At 40.1% G+C, this 16,919-nt stretch overlaps 4 protein-coding genes across 4 annotated transcripts; 3 read left to right on the top strand and 1 right to left on the bottom strand.

The window, feature by feature from the left end:
• Positions 1-834: 834 nt before the first annotated feature.
• Cpr65Ec (Cuticular protein 65Ec) lies at positions 835-1,461 on the bottom strand. Its single transcript, XM_017153929.3, has 2 exons — positions 1,388-1,461; positions 835-1,313 (listed from the first exon to the last, which is right to left on the bottom strand). Exons 1-2 carry the CDS (start codon positions 1,397-1,399, stop codon positions 942-944), a joined length of 384 nt encoding a protein of 127 aa, XP_017009418.1. The 5' UTR covers positions 1,400-1,461; the 3' UTR covers positions 835-941.
• A 4,898-nt stretch (positions 1,462-6,359) lies between these two features.
• Cpr65Eb (Cuticular protein 65Eb) lies at positions 6,360-7,370 on the top strand. Its single transcript, XM_017153925.3, has 2 exons — positions 6,360-6,472; positions 6,542-7,370. Exons 1-2 carry the CDS (start codon positions 6,461-6,463, stop codon positions 7,043-7,045), a joined length of 516 nt encoding a protein of 171 aa, XP_017009414.2. The 5' UTR covers positions 6,360-6,460; the 3' UTR covers positions 7,046-7,370.
• Positions 7,371-8,582: 1,212 nt separating this feature from the next.
• On the top strand, positions 8,583-9,213 carry LOC108065767 (Cuticular protein 65Ea). The gene is made up of 2 exons (XM_017153904.2): positions 8,583-8,667; positions 8,738-9,213. The coding sequence occupies exons 1-2, from the start codon at positions 8,656-8,658 to the stop codon at positions 9,107-9,109; spliced, it is 384 nt and encodes a 127-aa protein (XP_017009393.2). The 5' UTR covers positions 8,583-8,655; the 3' UTR covers positions 9,110-9,213.
• A 3,888-nt stretch (positions 9,214-13,101) lies between these two features.
• On the top strand, positions 13,102-13,697 carry LOC108065768 (pupal cuticle protein Edg-78E-like). Its single transcript, XM_017153906.3, has 2 exons — positions 13,102-13,151; positions 13,222-13,697. The coding sequence occupies exons 1-2, from the start codon at positions 13,140-13,142 to the stop codon at positions 13,591-13,593; spliced, it is 384 nt and encodes a 127-aa protein (XP_017009395.2). The 5' UTR covers positions 13,102-13,139; the 3' UTR covers positions 13,594-13,697.
• The last annotated feature ends 3,222 nt before the right edge of the window (positions 13,698-16,919 follow it).

Here is a 16,919-nt window from a genome sequence, read left to right as displayed (position 1 = left end):
TTTTATGTTTTAATTATTTAAAAACGTTAAGAAGGCTGTCTTCCTTTGGAAATGAAAATCAGCTTAATAAATCGAATTGTTTTACTTTAAAGTTTAATGATCCTCCTAATTTTCAATAGTTTTTTTTATAGGACGACAAATAGAAAATAACAGGGAAGAGCTAACCACCTACACTCACGATCCACTTCACTTTCGGATATATTTAAATCACTTATTTTTCATTAATAAAGCTGCAACCAAAGATATAAAGTTAAAATATTCTGCGAATTCATTGATTGAGTTTCAAATAATTCAAAAAGCGCGCCATGCGCACTATATGTCGATAAAAATATCGTAAACGATGCGTTGTGACTGCCAATGCGACACTATCGATAAGCGAGTAGGCAGCCCTGGTTTCCTCCAAATAAAAAGTAACCGCCCATTATTCAAAATCCAAATTGTAAAAAAGATTTGATTTGACCTGGTTAAGTAGATAAAATGTAATAAGAATTAAATAGTTATATATTTAGCTACAATTCTTCTTAAAGTAAAATAAAAAGTTCTGGTAAATTAAATTTTAAAAATATATTGGAAACTTAGATTAAGGGAGAAAATTAAAGCGCAAATTACGCAATAAAAATTGCAATAAAATAAAACATTGTTGGTTAATACCCTAAATATCTGCTTTAAAACGACCTATTTATAAACGCATATTTAATTTTAACTTTAGGTAAACTTTGGCTAACGCAAAATAGTTTGCAAACATTTCGCAAATTTGGCGCATCTTCCAATTAGCGAATCTTTCGCAATGCCCCCGAAATGCTATGTTTATCCGAATTGAACAACAGCGTCGACTTGTTTATGGAAATGTTTGAAGACTCAAACGATGTTTTTTTATTTTCAAATGACTTAAGCCTAGCTCGAATAACGCTCAACAAGTGGTGGTGGTGATGGTCTAGAATCTAGAATCGACCCTGACCCTGGCGGGATTCCTGATGGGGATGGGTGCGGATGTACTCCAGGGACTTCAGGATGGCCGCCGGGATGGGGGGAGGAGTGGGCAGATGGGCGCCGGCCGGGTGGAAGCCATTGGCATCGGCGGTGTAGGTCAGCTGGATGAGCTGGCCATCGGGGGCGTAGTAGGCATTCGAGCCGCTGGCATAGTAGCCACCCGCTCCCGACTCCTGGCCGGCGATGCCGTTGGACGTCTGGTACTGGTAGGCATAGCTGCCGTCCTCCTTCAGGTCGCTCTTGTACTCCCGGGTCTCGGCTCTCGCATCGAAGGAGTCGGCCTGGACACACGAAACAGCCAGGGCGGCGACGGCAAGGACGAACTGTGGATAGGATGGGATAGGGATGGTTAGATGGGTTCGGGTTCGGGTTCGGGTTCTCGAACTCCTCAACTCACGAATTTGTTCATTTTTGGAGTGGATTGGGATCGGAGTGGATGGGCTGGGCGCTGGCTAACTTGTTGTCACTGTGAACTCGCAACGAGAATGAATGTGACTGAATTGGCCTGGCGGCGCATTTATAGCATTTTGGCACGCCAATCACTTTGGGCCGGGCACTCGCAGTCGCAGTCGCCGAAAACGCGTATAATTTGCAGCATTGAACATGAACTGCCCCTCACAGATACGAAAAACCCACACATAAAGACTCCGCTGGAGACTCTTCCGTCGATACCATTTTTTGTTTTTTTTTTTGCTTTTCGGTGATTGTGTGTGAGATATTTTTTTTGGCCATAAACTTTATGCTCCTTTTTGTTCAACTTGTGGTCAGCCGGTTAATCAATTCGAAGCCTCGGGGAAGGGGTTTGATTATTTTCTATTAGCACCTACGCAAATTGTTTAGTTAGCGCAATTTGCGGCTGGTCCATGAATTGTCCCACTTTATTTCCTGGCACAATAATAGATATGCGGGCTGCATGAGCTGGCAAATTATTTTAAAGTGCCCTGACCTTATGACAGGATCATTTATAAATGTAGCGCCTAGTCCTGTGCCCAAATCATATGCGAGACTTTATAATAAATCGTCCGACGAATCGGCGAAATCGATTAAGAACCTCACATGCTAGGTCAACGCATCCATTTATTACAAAATCACCAAGCGCGCCCAAAAATGGAAAAGGCAAGACCCGAAGAAGCGGCAACCTCAACTGCGGAGCAGACGAACGACCTTGCCACCAACATTGGCAGACTGTCCGAAAGCACGACAGCTTATCGACAGCGGAGCGGGCAAGTTTGTATTAAGTTTTGATAAGGAAACTTGCGATGAGCCGGCGATGACGTGACTCACGGGGCTCACGAGACAGCGGGGGGTATTGAAAGACTTCAGGACTATTCAATGGGATGTTCTGATTACTGGCAGGTAATTAGCCTAATATAAAAAAATGTAATAATTTAATTTTCAGCTATTGAGTCAAGGCGTTGTTGAGGAAAAATATAAACAAACGTTTTTAATTTTTGTTACTATATTTTAAAAATCATTTCTTCTAGGTGTTGTTTTTTGAAAATTTATATTTTCTAAAAATATTAATAATGCCATACCCCATTAATAAAAATAAATAAAAATAATTTACTAAATTCAATTTTTTAGTTTCCATTTCTAAGATTAAGTTAAGTATTGTAATGCTTTAATTTCGATAAAATAAAAATCAAAGAAAAAGAAGGGAATAAATTCATTTTAAAAATATTTTGTAGATTTAATTTTTTTTTTCGGCTTTAGTGTACAATAATCAGGTGAACTACATTTTGCTTTAGGCTTTAATCCAAATCGAAGTTCATTGTAAAAGTAAATGCAAAGTCATCTTCCGAACTGAATAAAAGCCTTACATGTAATTATATACATTTAAATCAACGGGACCTCGGCGTGCCATAATTAAAATATCGCCATTAACAATTTGTCTCATTTAGTATCCAATTTTATTTGGGCCGCATTAAAGGTGTCTGCCATCACTAAAGTGGCCAGCAAAACAGGCATCGGCGAGCAGCAACAAAATCGCCGACAGAAACAAGAGGAGCTTGACTCGCAGCGCATGCTGTTTCCCTTATAAGATTTGTGTTGGCCTTTTATAAGTACATGGCTAGGCTGGGCAGTTGGCAACCAGACTGCGTCTGCGACTTGGAATGAATCTGAGGAGACTCAGAGCTCCGAGGGAGGGGCTCAGTTTCGGGAGAAAAGTGAATGTGACGAAGGGACGATGTCGCATGGAGGCAGAAGCATCGGGAGCAGCATTATCTGCTTTTTGCTGCCCTCTGTTTTGCTGGCCTTTTTGGTGTTACTTTCGGCTTTTATGCCCCAAACCGGCTGTTCGGCAATTCGGCATTTTTTTTTTCGTCCAACACAATTGTCCGGTGCCTGCCGCTTGGGCGGCTTTAAATGAAAGCAAAAGTTGTTACGATTCGATGGCGTTTCCTTGCCGGTTGCCTTAAGCCGCTTCCGCTTTACTTAACCATCCCGGCCCTCGATGTTCTGCCCCTCATCTTCCCTTTTGCTCCTGACCCCCATCCATCCATTAGGGCATCAATCCATCTTCGCGCGCATTAAGCGGAGACAAGGAGGAGCAGCGGAAAATATAAAAAAGGGGACACGCTGTGGAGTAGCGACTCCTTGGCCAGTTCCTCACGCTCACCTGCTCCACATTAATTGACCCACATTCGGTGGCGGCAACTCGTCCAGTGCGTTTCGGACTGGTCCCATCCAGTCCCGCCGAAGGTCGCTCGGACGAGGCGTTTTAGCCCTAGTTTGGGCATGTCTTGCAGAGTTTATTTACGACCAACGCCGCATTTGCACAGGGAGAAAAAATTACATTTTATACTAAGAAATGGGATTACAAATGTAAAAAATATTTTTATTAAAGTAATAGGTTTAGTTTAATAAACTAAAAAGAGATCCAAGGAAATAAAGTATTCTTCCTAATATTTAATTTAATATTAAATGTTTATTTGTCACACTTTATTCTAAGAAATCTAATATTATTATGGCTTTATAAATGATATATGATAAAAAATAAAATATAATATTACACCAACCAAAACATTCAATTAATTTAATAATATTTTTTAGAAATACTTTTGGAGTTAAAATAAACCTAATTGAACCCCTATTATTTATAGTAATTAAATCCATCACATCGTCACATTTTTCTCTCTGTGCACTTCGGGTACGTCAGCGATTGGCATTTGAATTTTTATGGCCAATCCGTTGCTCTACATTCACTCATCTGATACGATTAGCGATTTTAATTAATTAATACACTGTCAACACAGACTGGCTGGCCACTTTTATGGACCGTTTATACGGTTTCATTCAGATGTTGGTTTAGTCATCTGGTTTAGGATTCAATCTGTTCTGCAGCAGATGTGTAACCCTATCTAACTGAGAAAGGCCGAGCGAAAAGCGTTGGCGTTGGGCGTGGAAGGTCGGCCCTTGGGGGGTTTTTTTTTATGGATGGATGGATTGCCGTCAAACAAAGTCAACGACTTTCGAAAATCTTGCCGCAACGACCTTCAATCGCTAGAGACGAAATGGGTCTGCTAATTGTTGGTAGTTGCAACTTTCATTTCGATTCGCTTTGGAAATTGGTTTGTGGTGGGGATTTCGGCAAGTTCGCACTTGTAGCTTCAATTTAAATCAGCACAGGGCTTTATTCAATAACCCAATTAATTGGTTTTCCATCCAGTTTATTTCTTTTTTGGCAGCCCGACTCAATGTATATACGTATATATGCATTTCGGCTGGTGTGGCCAGTGTTTTAAGGCTGGCTGATGGATTTTTAATCAAAAACTTGATTCAATTTGCATGTTTCAAGTCCGTTTCCCTTCGCTGTCGCGCCAACTTTGAATGGTTCACATCTCTTGACAATTCATTTGAATGCGTGAATATGCCATAACATCGCACTACTAATTGATTTGGTTCGTAAGCAATAAAAGCTTTGAGCAAATTAAAGCAGCTAACAGCAGGGCTCTACTTATCCTAGGTTTTTTTTCGTATTGAATTAAATTATGAGTGGGCAACGGCACTCTGAAGAAAATTGTATTTATTTAAAGCTATCAAAACTGAGTGTATTTTCATGGACATGCGTGTAAATGTCAGAGTAAAAATAACGACAAAAATTATATTGGCTTATTTATGAGGTCTGTGCATCAGATGCAAATTTAATGCACTTTCACAGCTTTTCTGAGCATAACGACGGAAATATGGCCTTTTCTGGCATCATGAAAAGCGAGATTAAATTTACATACGCACACATATTCCAGAGGGAAAATTCGTGCACTTTAAGGCTGTGAAGTATATAATTCTTTCTGAGATGACATTTGTAAATGTCTTTAAAATTTAAAATATTCTGTTTAATTAAAAACTGTGGTAAATATTTTTAAATAATAAATCTCTAGACTGTTAAAAGTAGATAGTGACATTAATAATAAACCTAAAAGAATGTTTTGAATTAATTATTTTTAAAATTGAAAAGGAATTTATTTTTAAACAGATTCTTTTTCTCTAGACTGTTGAAAGTAGATACTTATAATGCCGAGATAAATGAATTAATTATTTTTAAAATGAAGAATAAATTAAATTTCAAACAGTTTATTAATAATCCCGAGATTAATGTTATGGATGTACAACATACAGTAGCGATGTTTTCCATGACCTATTTGTTAAGTTAAATTTATGAGCGGAACCAGTTGCCCGCTAAGCGAAACCAGGTGCATGATGTGAGTTATGGACAGACTGCTTTCAAATTCTGATCGATTAGCATCTCACGATTTCCGCTGCAGAGAGCAGGGAAAAAATTAGCAATAATTTGCTGGGGGAGGAGGGCTGTTCCATTGGCCATTTCACGCCCCACGCACAAAACACCCAGCACGAGCCACTTATCTCGATGCCATGGCATTGTGCCAAGCTCCGCGGCTTGATGAATGCTCGGGAACAGCGAATCCATTAAAGATTTCGTAAAAGCGGTCGTCTTACATACGAATGTGCCCCGATAACTATATGTGCAACTTGGTCGTGGATAATTAATGAATTAACACAAACACTTAATTACTGGTCAGTCGAAAGAGTTTCTTGACCCGCGGGGAGTGAAGCTGGAGAAGGGTCGGTTTCAGTCGGTTTCGTTTTCACTCAAAACTTTTAATGGAAATTGCCGTGGAAGCCACCTAGAGTCGAGATAATTGGCGATGCAACCGTTGCTGGCTCTCGGCTGTGAAATCCGAAATGAGCTGCCATATGTCGGTGAATTGATGTGATGTGATGTGATGAGTTCCAGTCCCCCCTTCTCCATTCCCCATTCCCCCATATCATCACCATCAGGTCTAATGGCTGCACACCACTTTCCTCACTTTCGTTGGAGATCAATTCGGATTTTCTGGGGTATAAAAGCGCCGGGTCGAGGTTACCGAGGCATCAAACACAGTTTAGCTCTTAGGGTCAAACCAGCAAACAAAACCATAAACCAAATCTCAACCTAAGCCAGGCGAAAATGTCGAAGATCGTAAGTCAAAGGTTTTTTGCTGAGCTCCTTAAGGGATGTGATGGACTAATATTTTGTGTGTAATTCCAGTACGTCGTTGTACTTGTGGCCGTGTGCGTGGTCCTGGGAGCTCAGGCTCGTCCCTCGGACTCCCCGGACGCCCATGCCGAGATCCGGAGCTTCGTGAACGAGTTGAAGCAGGACGACGGCAGCTACAACTACCAGTTCGAGACGTCCAACGGCATTGCGCAGCAGGAGCAGGGAGTGGGTGGCTACTACGCCAGCGGCTCCTCGCAGTACTACACCCCCGAGGGCCAGCTCATCCAGCTGACCTACACGGCCGATGAGAACGGATTCCAGCCGCAGGGCGAGCACCTGCCCACGCCCCCTCCAATTCCAGAGGCCATCCTCAAGTCGCTGGAGTACAACCGCAACCATCCGGAGGAGGAGACGGAGGAGTACGAGCACCATCATCATAGCCATGGTCAGGAGCAGGGCAAGCAGTATCTCCAGCCAGCCGGAGCTCTGCTGGCGCCTGCTTCCTCGCCAGTGGTGTCCGTGGGTCAGGTCCTGCCCTACGACAGGAAGGTTTAACTCTGCACCATCCATAGCATAGCATACGCATCCATCTTGTCCAGCTGCCTCATGTTTTTGGGTGTCTGTTTGCACAGTCAAGCCATCCAGCATCCAACATACAGAAAGAACATCGAAGTGACTACATCTGGAGGCGGTGGCACACCCACTCACACACTGTATATATAGACCCTCATACATTTACATCAACATGCTCCTCGGGCTGCTCGGAGGTCCTTCGTCCTCTGACCCGTCTCCTCTGTCGCGTGTCCGTTGTCGGCTCGACTGACGTTGACATTTATTGCCAGAGATAATAATAATGTAATAAAAGAAAAATACAATTTAATATGCTTGTTTATACTATGAATGCCTTTGCCGAGACGAGAGCATATGGCCATGCCTTGGGCCATCGCACAGGGAGAAAATATATATCAGCGATGCGGTGGATAAATGTAAATCATTACTTTGGCACACTGAGCCATAAAGCTCAAAATAACAGATAGTATTCGTTGGCACTTTAAAGGCAGAGGGGTATTCCCCTGTTCGCAAGGTGTGAGAAATATGAAAATTAATATAAACTTTAAGGGTAATCCCCCCGGCAAGGCAAAAGTGATTAAAAAAGCTTACACGCGTGAGAAACAAGTTTATATTAGCACCTTTAAATAATTGTTTTTTTTTATTTATTAAAAATAAATAAATAAAAGTAGTTTTTCTCTGTGCAAGGGCCTTCGCATGTCGCCCACATGCATTATCGCAGCGTATTGCCCCTTGAGATTTTCCTTTAAGTTTGCAGATCTGGTTTGACTTTACATCTATATCTATATCAATTCAAGCTGGGGAAGTTCAATCAGAAATTAATGAATGCACGCTCGTATTTGTTGTTGGGCGGTTGTATTATGCAAATTGGCGTCGGCCCTTCGATTCAAGTTGATTCGCGTTTCGGGCTCAAGAAATGTTGTAACTTCAAATATCATTGTTAAGTTGATTAAATTAACAAGTTGCTGCTGTTGTTGTTAATAATTTCGTTGGCGTTTACCATTGTTGGTGTTTGCCGAAGAGCAAAATTCGACTTTGATTTTGAATTTGATGCATTGAGGTTGTGTCATCAGCTCCACCCAAGTAGCTGATTTTAATGGGTATACTAATTTTGGCAGCCGAGTTGAAAGAGTAATTTTACAGAAAATCTAAAATTAGAAAAATTTACAGAATAAATAAAACAAATTAACTTAATCGGAAAAATAATTATAAAGGAAAGGTTAAAAAAAACTAGAAGTATCAGTATCTATTGCATAGGTATATTTCTATAAATTTTGATTAAAATATAGATACCACATTTTCCAAATTATTTAATCCCTAAATTGGCTATCTAACACAATAATTTTTTAAGAGTATCCAGCATTTACCATCACCGTTCTCTCATTATGGGAACTCCATGTCTTGCATTAGTGACTCAAAACGTGTGGCCAAAAGCAGTTTATTGGGCGAAATATGGGTCGCTCTGCATGCTCGACTTGTTTGCATATTCGGAGTCTGCATATTGGCTTTGTCTTTGACTATCGGACCACTATAAATAGTCAATCGAGGGCCCAGAGTGACAGCATTAGTTTCTCAGTCAACAAACCGGCAGCAACATGTACAAGCTCGTAAGTGGACAACATAGTCCGTCTCCGTGGATGGAGCGAATTAATTGACATCCTTGGACTATCCCAACAGCTCCTCGTCGTCGCCCTCTTCGGATGTGCCCTGGCCGCCCCCCTGAACGATGATACCATCACCAAGTTCCTGGCCAACCAGGATACCGATGGAACCTACGCCTACGATGTCCAGCAGGCCAGTGGCCTCCAGTTCCAGGAGGAGGGTCAGTCGGGTCACTATGCTCGCGGATCTTACAGCTACATCTCCCCCGAGGGCGTTCCCGTCCAAGTGATTTACACCGCCGATGAGAACGGCTTCCACCCGCAGTCCGACCTTCTGCCCACTCCCCCACCAATCCCAGAGGCTATCCTGCGGTCCATCCAGTTCATCCAGGAGCACCCCACCCCCGAGGAGCTGGCCGATCGTCAAGTGCGTGCCCAGCAGATCTAAAAACAGGAATACCAGTCATAGTCTTAAGTTTGCCAAAGTCACATTATGTGTTCATCCAAATCATTCGATTAAAGCCATTCAGCATCGGCTGTTAATTCAACCTATTTGCGGTCTATCTAATTTGCCTGGGAACAAACTAATTAGTGGGGCCATGTAAAAGATTTTATTCTGGCTGAGGCAGAGACAATGCCTCGCACTTGATACTGAATATTTAATGCCAGTATCATGACCTTTGTGAACAGTGGGTTAGAAGCTGAAAAAACTGGTTTCATATTATTTATAAAAATAAATAATATCGATTAGTCAAATAATTATTTGACACTCTAAAGTAAATATGATTTAATTCTAAGTAATATTAAACGAAAAATCGATTTATTTTAAAAATGGAAATATATGCTAAACAAATCAGAAATACAAATTACAGTAGATCTAAGTGTACAATGGAACGAGAACGGAAGTGAACTTAATACCCTTGCAAATTTAACGAATGAAAACTTTACTAGAATAGTGTAGGTACGTAGAAAATTTGAAATAATAAACAATGAAATATATATTATTTTGAAAACATTAATTTTGTACCTACTTCATAGAGCTTGAAAATTATCGATAAATGACAGTATCGATATTTTCGATACTTTATCATTATCGTATCGATAATATCGATGTTTTCAAGGAAAGCAAAGACAAATTAAAAACAATTTTATAATTCTGTTAATACCACGTATTATTATTATATACATGCGTAATACACTTGCATTATTATTAATATTATTATTAGAAAAAATCGCGGTTAATTTATTTAATTTTAATTTCCGGTTTTCATTATTAAAATGCAATTTTAGACTAAAGGATCCTCCTCTTAAAAACTCGTGGTTTTTTTTTTTTTATCATTGAGTTGAGTTGCGTCACATCTCTAGAAAGACACCAATTCTTAGTCAAAGACATTCACGGCTTCTTAAGAATTTTTTTTTAAATATCTTCTGAGGAAATACTTATGTAAAATAATAGAACAAACCTTTGTTCCATCCCATTTTTTGGTACTAAAGAAGAACAAATTCCTCCTCTTCTGAAGAATTTCCGGTTGCTTTTTTTTTTGATCCTTTGCCAAAATTGCTCAAACGGTCTTCGTTTTGTTTGTTGTTGGTATTAAAAGAACGAGTTCCTCCTTTCCCCAAGAAATCGCGGTTCTTTCATTTTCGATTTTATGCCACAACCTATGGTTATTTCCCCTACTTTAATTGATACTATACCATAAAGAAGTAAAAATTCCTCCTCTTCTGAAGAATTTGCGGTTGTTTTTTTTTTTTGATCCTTGAGTCCAAATCGCTCAAACGATCTTCGAAAAGCGACCAATTCTTATCAAAGGCTATGAATTCGCGGTTTCTTGAGATTTTTTAATAGCGGACAGGTCGGTAGCTGCAACCAAGATTTTGTTTTTGGTACTAAAAAAACCAAAGTTCCTCCTCTTCTCAAGAACTCGCGGTTCTTTTATTGACCATTTTTTGCCATAACCTATGCCCTTTTCGCCTACTTTTAAGTATTTCATACCAAAGAAGAACAAAGTACCAAGAACTCGTATGGTAATTTGTATGGTAATTTGTCCCTACTTTAAGTGATTTTGTATTTAAAGTTATTTTGGTCCTCAAAATTAAAGAGTGAAATCTGTTCGTTTCTCTCTAATAAAACGTCAGAAAAACATCGATGTTATAGATAAATATCGATGTTTGAAAAATATCAGAAGTATCGATCATATCGATACTGACATCGATAATTTTCAAGCTCTACTACTTCATCTTGTGTTTTTATGGGAGCTATAAGATATAGACATCGGATTGAGAAGCGCTTTAACCCTGATTAAGGTACGCATACGAAAATTAGATTTTGAATGATTTATGTCGATTGCTTTTAGACTAGTCGAAATATTTTCACAATCAGCCTAATTTTGCAAGCTATATCCGTTTGTTCCTTTGGGAGCGTCCGATCGGGATCCTTTTCAAACTTCATCTGCGTACACGTATTTTATGAGAACTGTAAAAGTTTCAGATCGCTAGCTTTCAAGTTCAAAAGGCTATATCAACTTCTTTCGGGATCCTGATAAAGGATATACATATACTTCAAAGAACCGGAATCGTCTTCTTTGCTGCGTTACAAATGTTTGATCAAAAGTTATTTTAATGACATGATTTTTGGCGTCTTTTCAAAATGAAAATTGTGGGATCTTTCTTTGTGGGTCTGTATGAATCTTTTTTTGGTTTCAGGGTCTTGGGGGTTTTAAAATTGGTGTTAAATACACTTTACTTTAATTTTTTTCATAATTACGATTTTCTACGACAATTAGAAAGAATTAAAATTTCATCGGAAAATGTGAGATAGGATTTGGGAAAAATATATCCTTTCGGGAAGATTAAAAAAATCCTTTTTTTGGAGTTCAACAAACCTTTTAATTCTATATCTATTGTATTGAAAACTCCGTGTCATTCATCAATGACTTAAAACGTGTGGTTAAAAGCAGTTTATTGGGTCGCTCTGCATACTCGTCTTGTTTGCATACTCGGAGTCTGCATATTGCCTTTGCCTTTGACTATCGGACCACTACACTCAAAATAAATTTAACCCTAAATTTTAGAAAATCGCCATTAAAATTTCTTTTTTCTAAATACAAGAAAGTTATTTCTAAATCTTAGGAAATTTTTCTTAAGTCAAGAAAGTTTTCCTTAAATCCAGGAAGTTTTTCTTAAATGTAGAAAATGGTTACCATGAACTAAAATCACCCTAAAATCTAGAAAAAATGCCCTTAAAATTAGAAATTATTTTCTGAAAAATAGAAAGGCAAACGAAAATAATAAAATATTTTGGCAACACCTTTTCTAAAAATGAGTGCCCTAACCCTAAAATTAAGCTAACCCTAAATAATAGAAACATTTCCTAAAAAGTAGAAAGTTTTTCTAAAAAATAGAAATAGTTGTTTTCACATGCTCTGGCACACCAAAATGTTCAATGCCAGAACTTGTCAGCTGCCGGCCGGCTGTACTCGTGGCGCAGACCGTTAAAGCACTTGGTTAGCAATCGAATCGACGCGGGTTCGAGTCCCAGAGCAAAATTTTTTAAACTTTTTTTTTAATGTTATTTTATTTTTTTTTTATTTTATTTTATTTTTATTTATTTTTTTACTTTTTTTTATTCCTTTTTTTATTGATGGCAAGCAGTAAACTAAAAATAATTAGGTTTATATTCAGCTATTTTCTATATACTACACATAATATAAATTGCGTTAGCATAAATATATACATATGTATATACGTATGTAAATAAGTAAAACGCGAATGGTCAAAATTATGCAATTAGTATTCAAATGTGTTGTCCGCTTCACCCTTTACATACAATGCTCGGTTTGCCACAGCAAGTTTAAGTGCTACAATGGCCCAGTATGTAGGCCATTCGCTCCTCGCGCGGGAGACCCGGGTTCGATTCTCACGACGGACAAGTAAAAATTGTAAGTTTTTTTCATGAACATAAAATATTAACTAATCATAATTTCTACATTCCCAATCTTCCGCAGTCCCGTAGTCCACACTTACAACCACATTTGGCTTTGGTTAGATAAGAAATCCAAGCGCAAATACATAATAATAAATACATAACCTTTAACATTCACAATATACAAGACACACAACGCCTGCATATGTATATAGGAAGGAGTACATAATACAAACGTATATACAAAAAAAGTCATGATTGAACATGTTTTTTTGTTTTGTTTTTAATTTCTATTTTTTAGGAAAATTTCCTACTTTTTAGAAATTTTTGCCCTTAAATTTAGTAAAATTACCCTAAAATTTAGAAATATGACGTCAAAAAAAATCAAAAATATAGAAAAATGTGACCCTAAAATTTAGGGCGAGCTTGTCTTGAAGACAAAAGTAGGGCGATTTCCTTGACTTTAGGGTTAATTTTATTTTGAGTGTATAAATAGTCAATCGGAAGCGCAGAGTGACAGCATTAGCTTCTCAGTCAACAAACCAGCAGCAACATGTACAAGCTCGTAAGTGGATAACAGAGTCTGACTTCGTTGTTCGTCTGATTTAATTGACTTCCTTGGACTATCCCCACAGCTCCTCGTCGTCGCTCTTTTCGGATGTGCCCTGGCTGCCCCGTTGAACGATGATGTCATCACCAAGTTCCTGGCCAACCAGGATACCGATGGAACCTACGCCTACGATGTCCAGCAGGCCAGTGGCCTTCAGTTCCAGGAGGAGGGTCAGTCGGGTCACTATGCTCGCGGATCTTACAGCTACATCTCCCCCGAGGGCGTTCCCGTCCAAGTGATTTACACCGCCGATGAGAACGGCTTCCACCCGCAGTCCAACCTTCTGCCCACTCCCCCACCAATCCCAGAGGCTATCCTGCGGTCCATCCAGTTCATCCAGGAGCATCCCACCCCCGAGGAGCTGGCCGATCGTCAAGTGCGTGCCCAGCAGATCTAAAAACAGGAATACCAGTCATAGTCTTAAGTTTGCCAAAGTCACATTATGTGTTCATCCAAATCATTCGATTAAAGCCATTCAGCATCGGCTGTTAATTCAACCTATTTGCGGTCTATCTATTTGCCTGGGAACAAACTAATTAGAGGGGCCATGTAAAAGATTCTATTCTGGCTGAGGCAGAGACAATGTCTCGCACTTGATACTGAATATTTAACGCCGGCATCATGACATCTTCTTTTGTGAACAGTGGTTCCAAAGTTGTCCAAACTTATGGTTTCATTTCTTGAACGGCAGCAGATTTTCGAAAGTTCCTTTTTGTTTTGGATTACTGAACGAAATTTGGCTAACGAAAGAAACTTTCTGCGATAATCCATACAAATGAAGGTCAAGGCCAACGTGGTCGAAACGAAAGCAATGCCCTCAAGGGAGACTTTGTTACAAATAACACGGGAAGTGTAAAGATATTGGGGTTAAACTTGTTTCTGGCCAAAACAAGTCTGCAGTCGCATTTTGTTTATTTTAACACGTGCCGAAAGTAATAAAATATATCGTATTGTAAAAAGATACGCGTTGTTGAAAGGGAATTATTAAATTGATCAATAAAATAATATTTTTAAAAAGGATTAGATTTAAAGTGGCTTACCATTAATATATAAAAAATCCAATTTGACAATATAGATTTTTACTTATATATCCCTTAAATAAAATATTCACAAACGTTGCCAATCTTAACCATAAAAAGTCAGTTAAATTGGGCGTCGAAAACACTGTGCTTTCGCTGCTCATTAACATTTGACATGAGGCAAGTTAATTTCTGCTTTTGGCTGCGATTTTATGGGCGGGAATTGAATGAGTGTCTGCTGGAAATGGAAATTCATTAAGACACTTTCGGGCGGAGGAGCAGGAGCAGTAGTAGTGGCAGAAGCAGACTCACAGACATACAGAGGAAGTCTTAACTTGGCTAACACGCACATAGCGCCATTGAAGCGTGATGGTTTTCGGGCAGGGAAAATCGGGGAAACTCGGAGACCGGGTCTCTCATATCAATTAGGCACGCTCAGCGGCGGATATGAGTAGTTAATTAAAAAGATTGCGACGCGAGGAGAGTTAATATGTGCGATGTGTGAACTGCTATAAAATTCAGCCTTCCAGCAAGGACGAAGCCCCGATTCCACACGCATTTCGCCTTCAATTTTCGGTCTTTAACAACGCTTATGCTAATGTCAACCCATTATATCTCCGGATCCGGATCTGCGGTCACCACTCGAGGCACAGGTGCTTCACATTTCTCTGCTGCCGGGGACAACGGCACAAAGCTGCTGTGTAATCAAAAACTTTTATTTATCATTTTGCTGAAAATCTAATTATAAATGCGCTCTGGAAATGTGGCTCTTTTTTTCCGCTTCACCTCGCTCAGTGGGTCCCCTGAATTTCAATCTGAATCAGAATCAGAGTCTGAATTTGAATTGGAACCTGAGTCTGAACTGTTTGTGGCTGCCATATCCCGAGTATCCTGCTGTTTATTCCCGGCGATTGTCGTAAACGAGAGTCTGCCTGGGGCCTTCTGATCTGGTGTTTTGTGCTGGAAGGGCAATAAATTTTAATATGAATGCGAGATTTGAGCTGAATCGTAAAGTGCCAAACATGCATAAACAGTTTGTTAAGTTTAAATAATTGAATCGTGCTCGGGGTATTTCCGCGTGTCTTTAAGACTTTATGGCGTGGAAAATCTAAATAACTAATTTATCTACTCTTGAACTTCGAGCAAGAGTTACGAGTCTGCTTTTTAATCAGGAATCAGATGGGTTCGCTTCGATTCGGCCTGCTAAGCCTTTGAATAATGCGGGTGCAGATAAGCCGGTGCACTTTCCGGAAATTTAGCCCCTATATAACGGCATTAAACAAATGGGCCAATAGCCCTAAGCTCAGTAACCGTGCAATTTACTTTTATGGTCCGTATAAACTATGCACAAAATTAGCTTCTCTGTGTACGTCTTTTATTTGGCCATAACTCAACCAACTGTGGCGCATTTCTGCCCCCATTTCTGCCTGCGATGGGTTGGGAAAGGATAGACAAACACAACTACCCTTTTGTGACCGTTTCAATGTAAATACGTTTGTGGGGAATACGAATAGGACTCAAAATGGGGGATACCTTTTCTATTTGTCGGGATTGCGAGTGGCCAAAGGCGGGATTGAGGGGCCACCGCCGCCACGTCCATATTTAAGCAGCCAAACAACGGCGGGCGGAATAAAAAAAGTTACTTTGTTTGCAGCTCCCGGGAACATGGGAACATGGTCACGGCATGTGTCACGTAGCTGCCAAAATATGCGAGCGAGTGCTTGAAAATGACACAGACCTTCCCGTTTCGGACCACCTTTTTTTTTCTTCCTGCGAAAGCATAACCCGGAACGGGCGAGCATTTCAATTAGGCAGAAACTGAAGCGAGCAAAATAATGGCCCGAGTCAGTCAGCCCTTTTGTTATGCTCATATTTATAGGGATTCATTGGGATTCCCGGGAAGCGAAATTTCATTTAACATTCTTCAGCTGGCCAGGGGAATATCCAACTTTAATGCCTTGCTCTTTCACTTTTCACTTCCCATTTGGTGTGCAATTTTTCTCACAGCCAACAAAATACAAAAAAAAAAAAAACGTAGAGAAACGCAAGGAAAAACATTCACTGGCTGTATTAATAACAATAGTTCCGGCCATTTGCGATGGCCAGTTGATGGGTAGAGACTTTTGCTTTTGGCAAAATGAAAAATAATTTCCAACAATAATTGGCCAAAGAAAACTTTCGGGTGAGCGGTGAAGTGCCGAATTCCCCCATTCTGTGGAAACACCAACACGAGTGACAGCGGCCATAGCTAAACAGACAAACGAAACCAATTTATTTCCAAGTAAAAATCAATAGTCAAGTAGGATGGAGCGGATAGAGCGGACAATGCGCGGGTTCCCGGGGCCAACTAACGTGGAAATCGTAAAAAACGTCAAATTCTGGAGAGGCGACAAAATTGTGTGTCCAAGTGTGTGGCCCATCAACACGTGTACGTGAAGATGCCACCCCGAGTCGTGAGTTTGCTGGACACTCGATGGCCTCCACTTCCATTTCCATCCTGATTCCCATCCTGATACCCATTCCCATTCCGTGTCCTGCACTTTGCCGTACACGGTGCACTTATATCCGTATCGGTCGTCGTCCGGCTTCCGGAATCCGTTTTCGTTAACAACTGCGTCCCAAGTAGCGCACAAGGATGGCGGCAACAGCAGCAACAGCAATGTCAGCCAGGACGACAAGGACAACAACGGTGGCGCTTAATAGT

The sequence above is a fragment of the Drosophila takahashii genome, chromosome 3L (assembly GCF_030179915.1).
Source record: "Drosophila takahashii strain IR98-3 E-12201 chromosome 3L, DtakHiC1v2, whole genome shotgun sequence".
NCBI lineage: Eukaryota > Metazoa > Arthropoda > Insecta > Diptera > Drosophilidae > Drosophila > Drosophila takahashii.
Note: the sequence above shows the minus strand (reverse complement) of the source record. Positions and strands in the feature narration are given on the sequence as shown.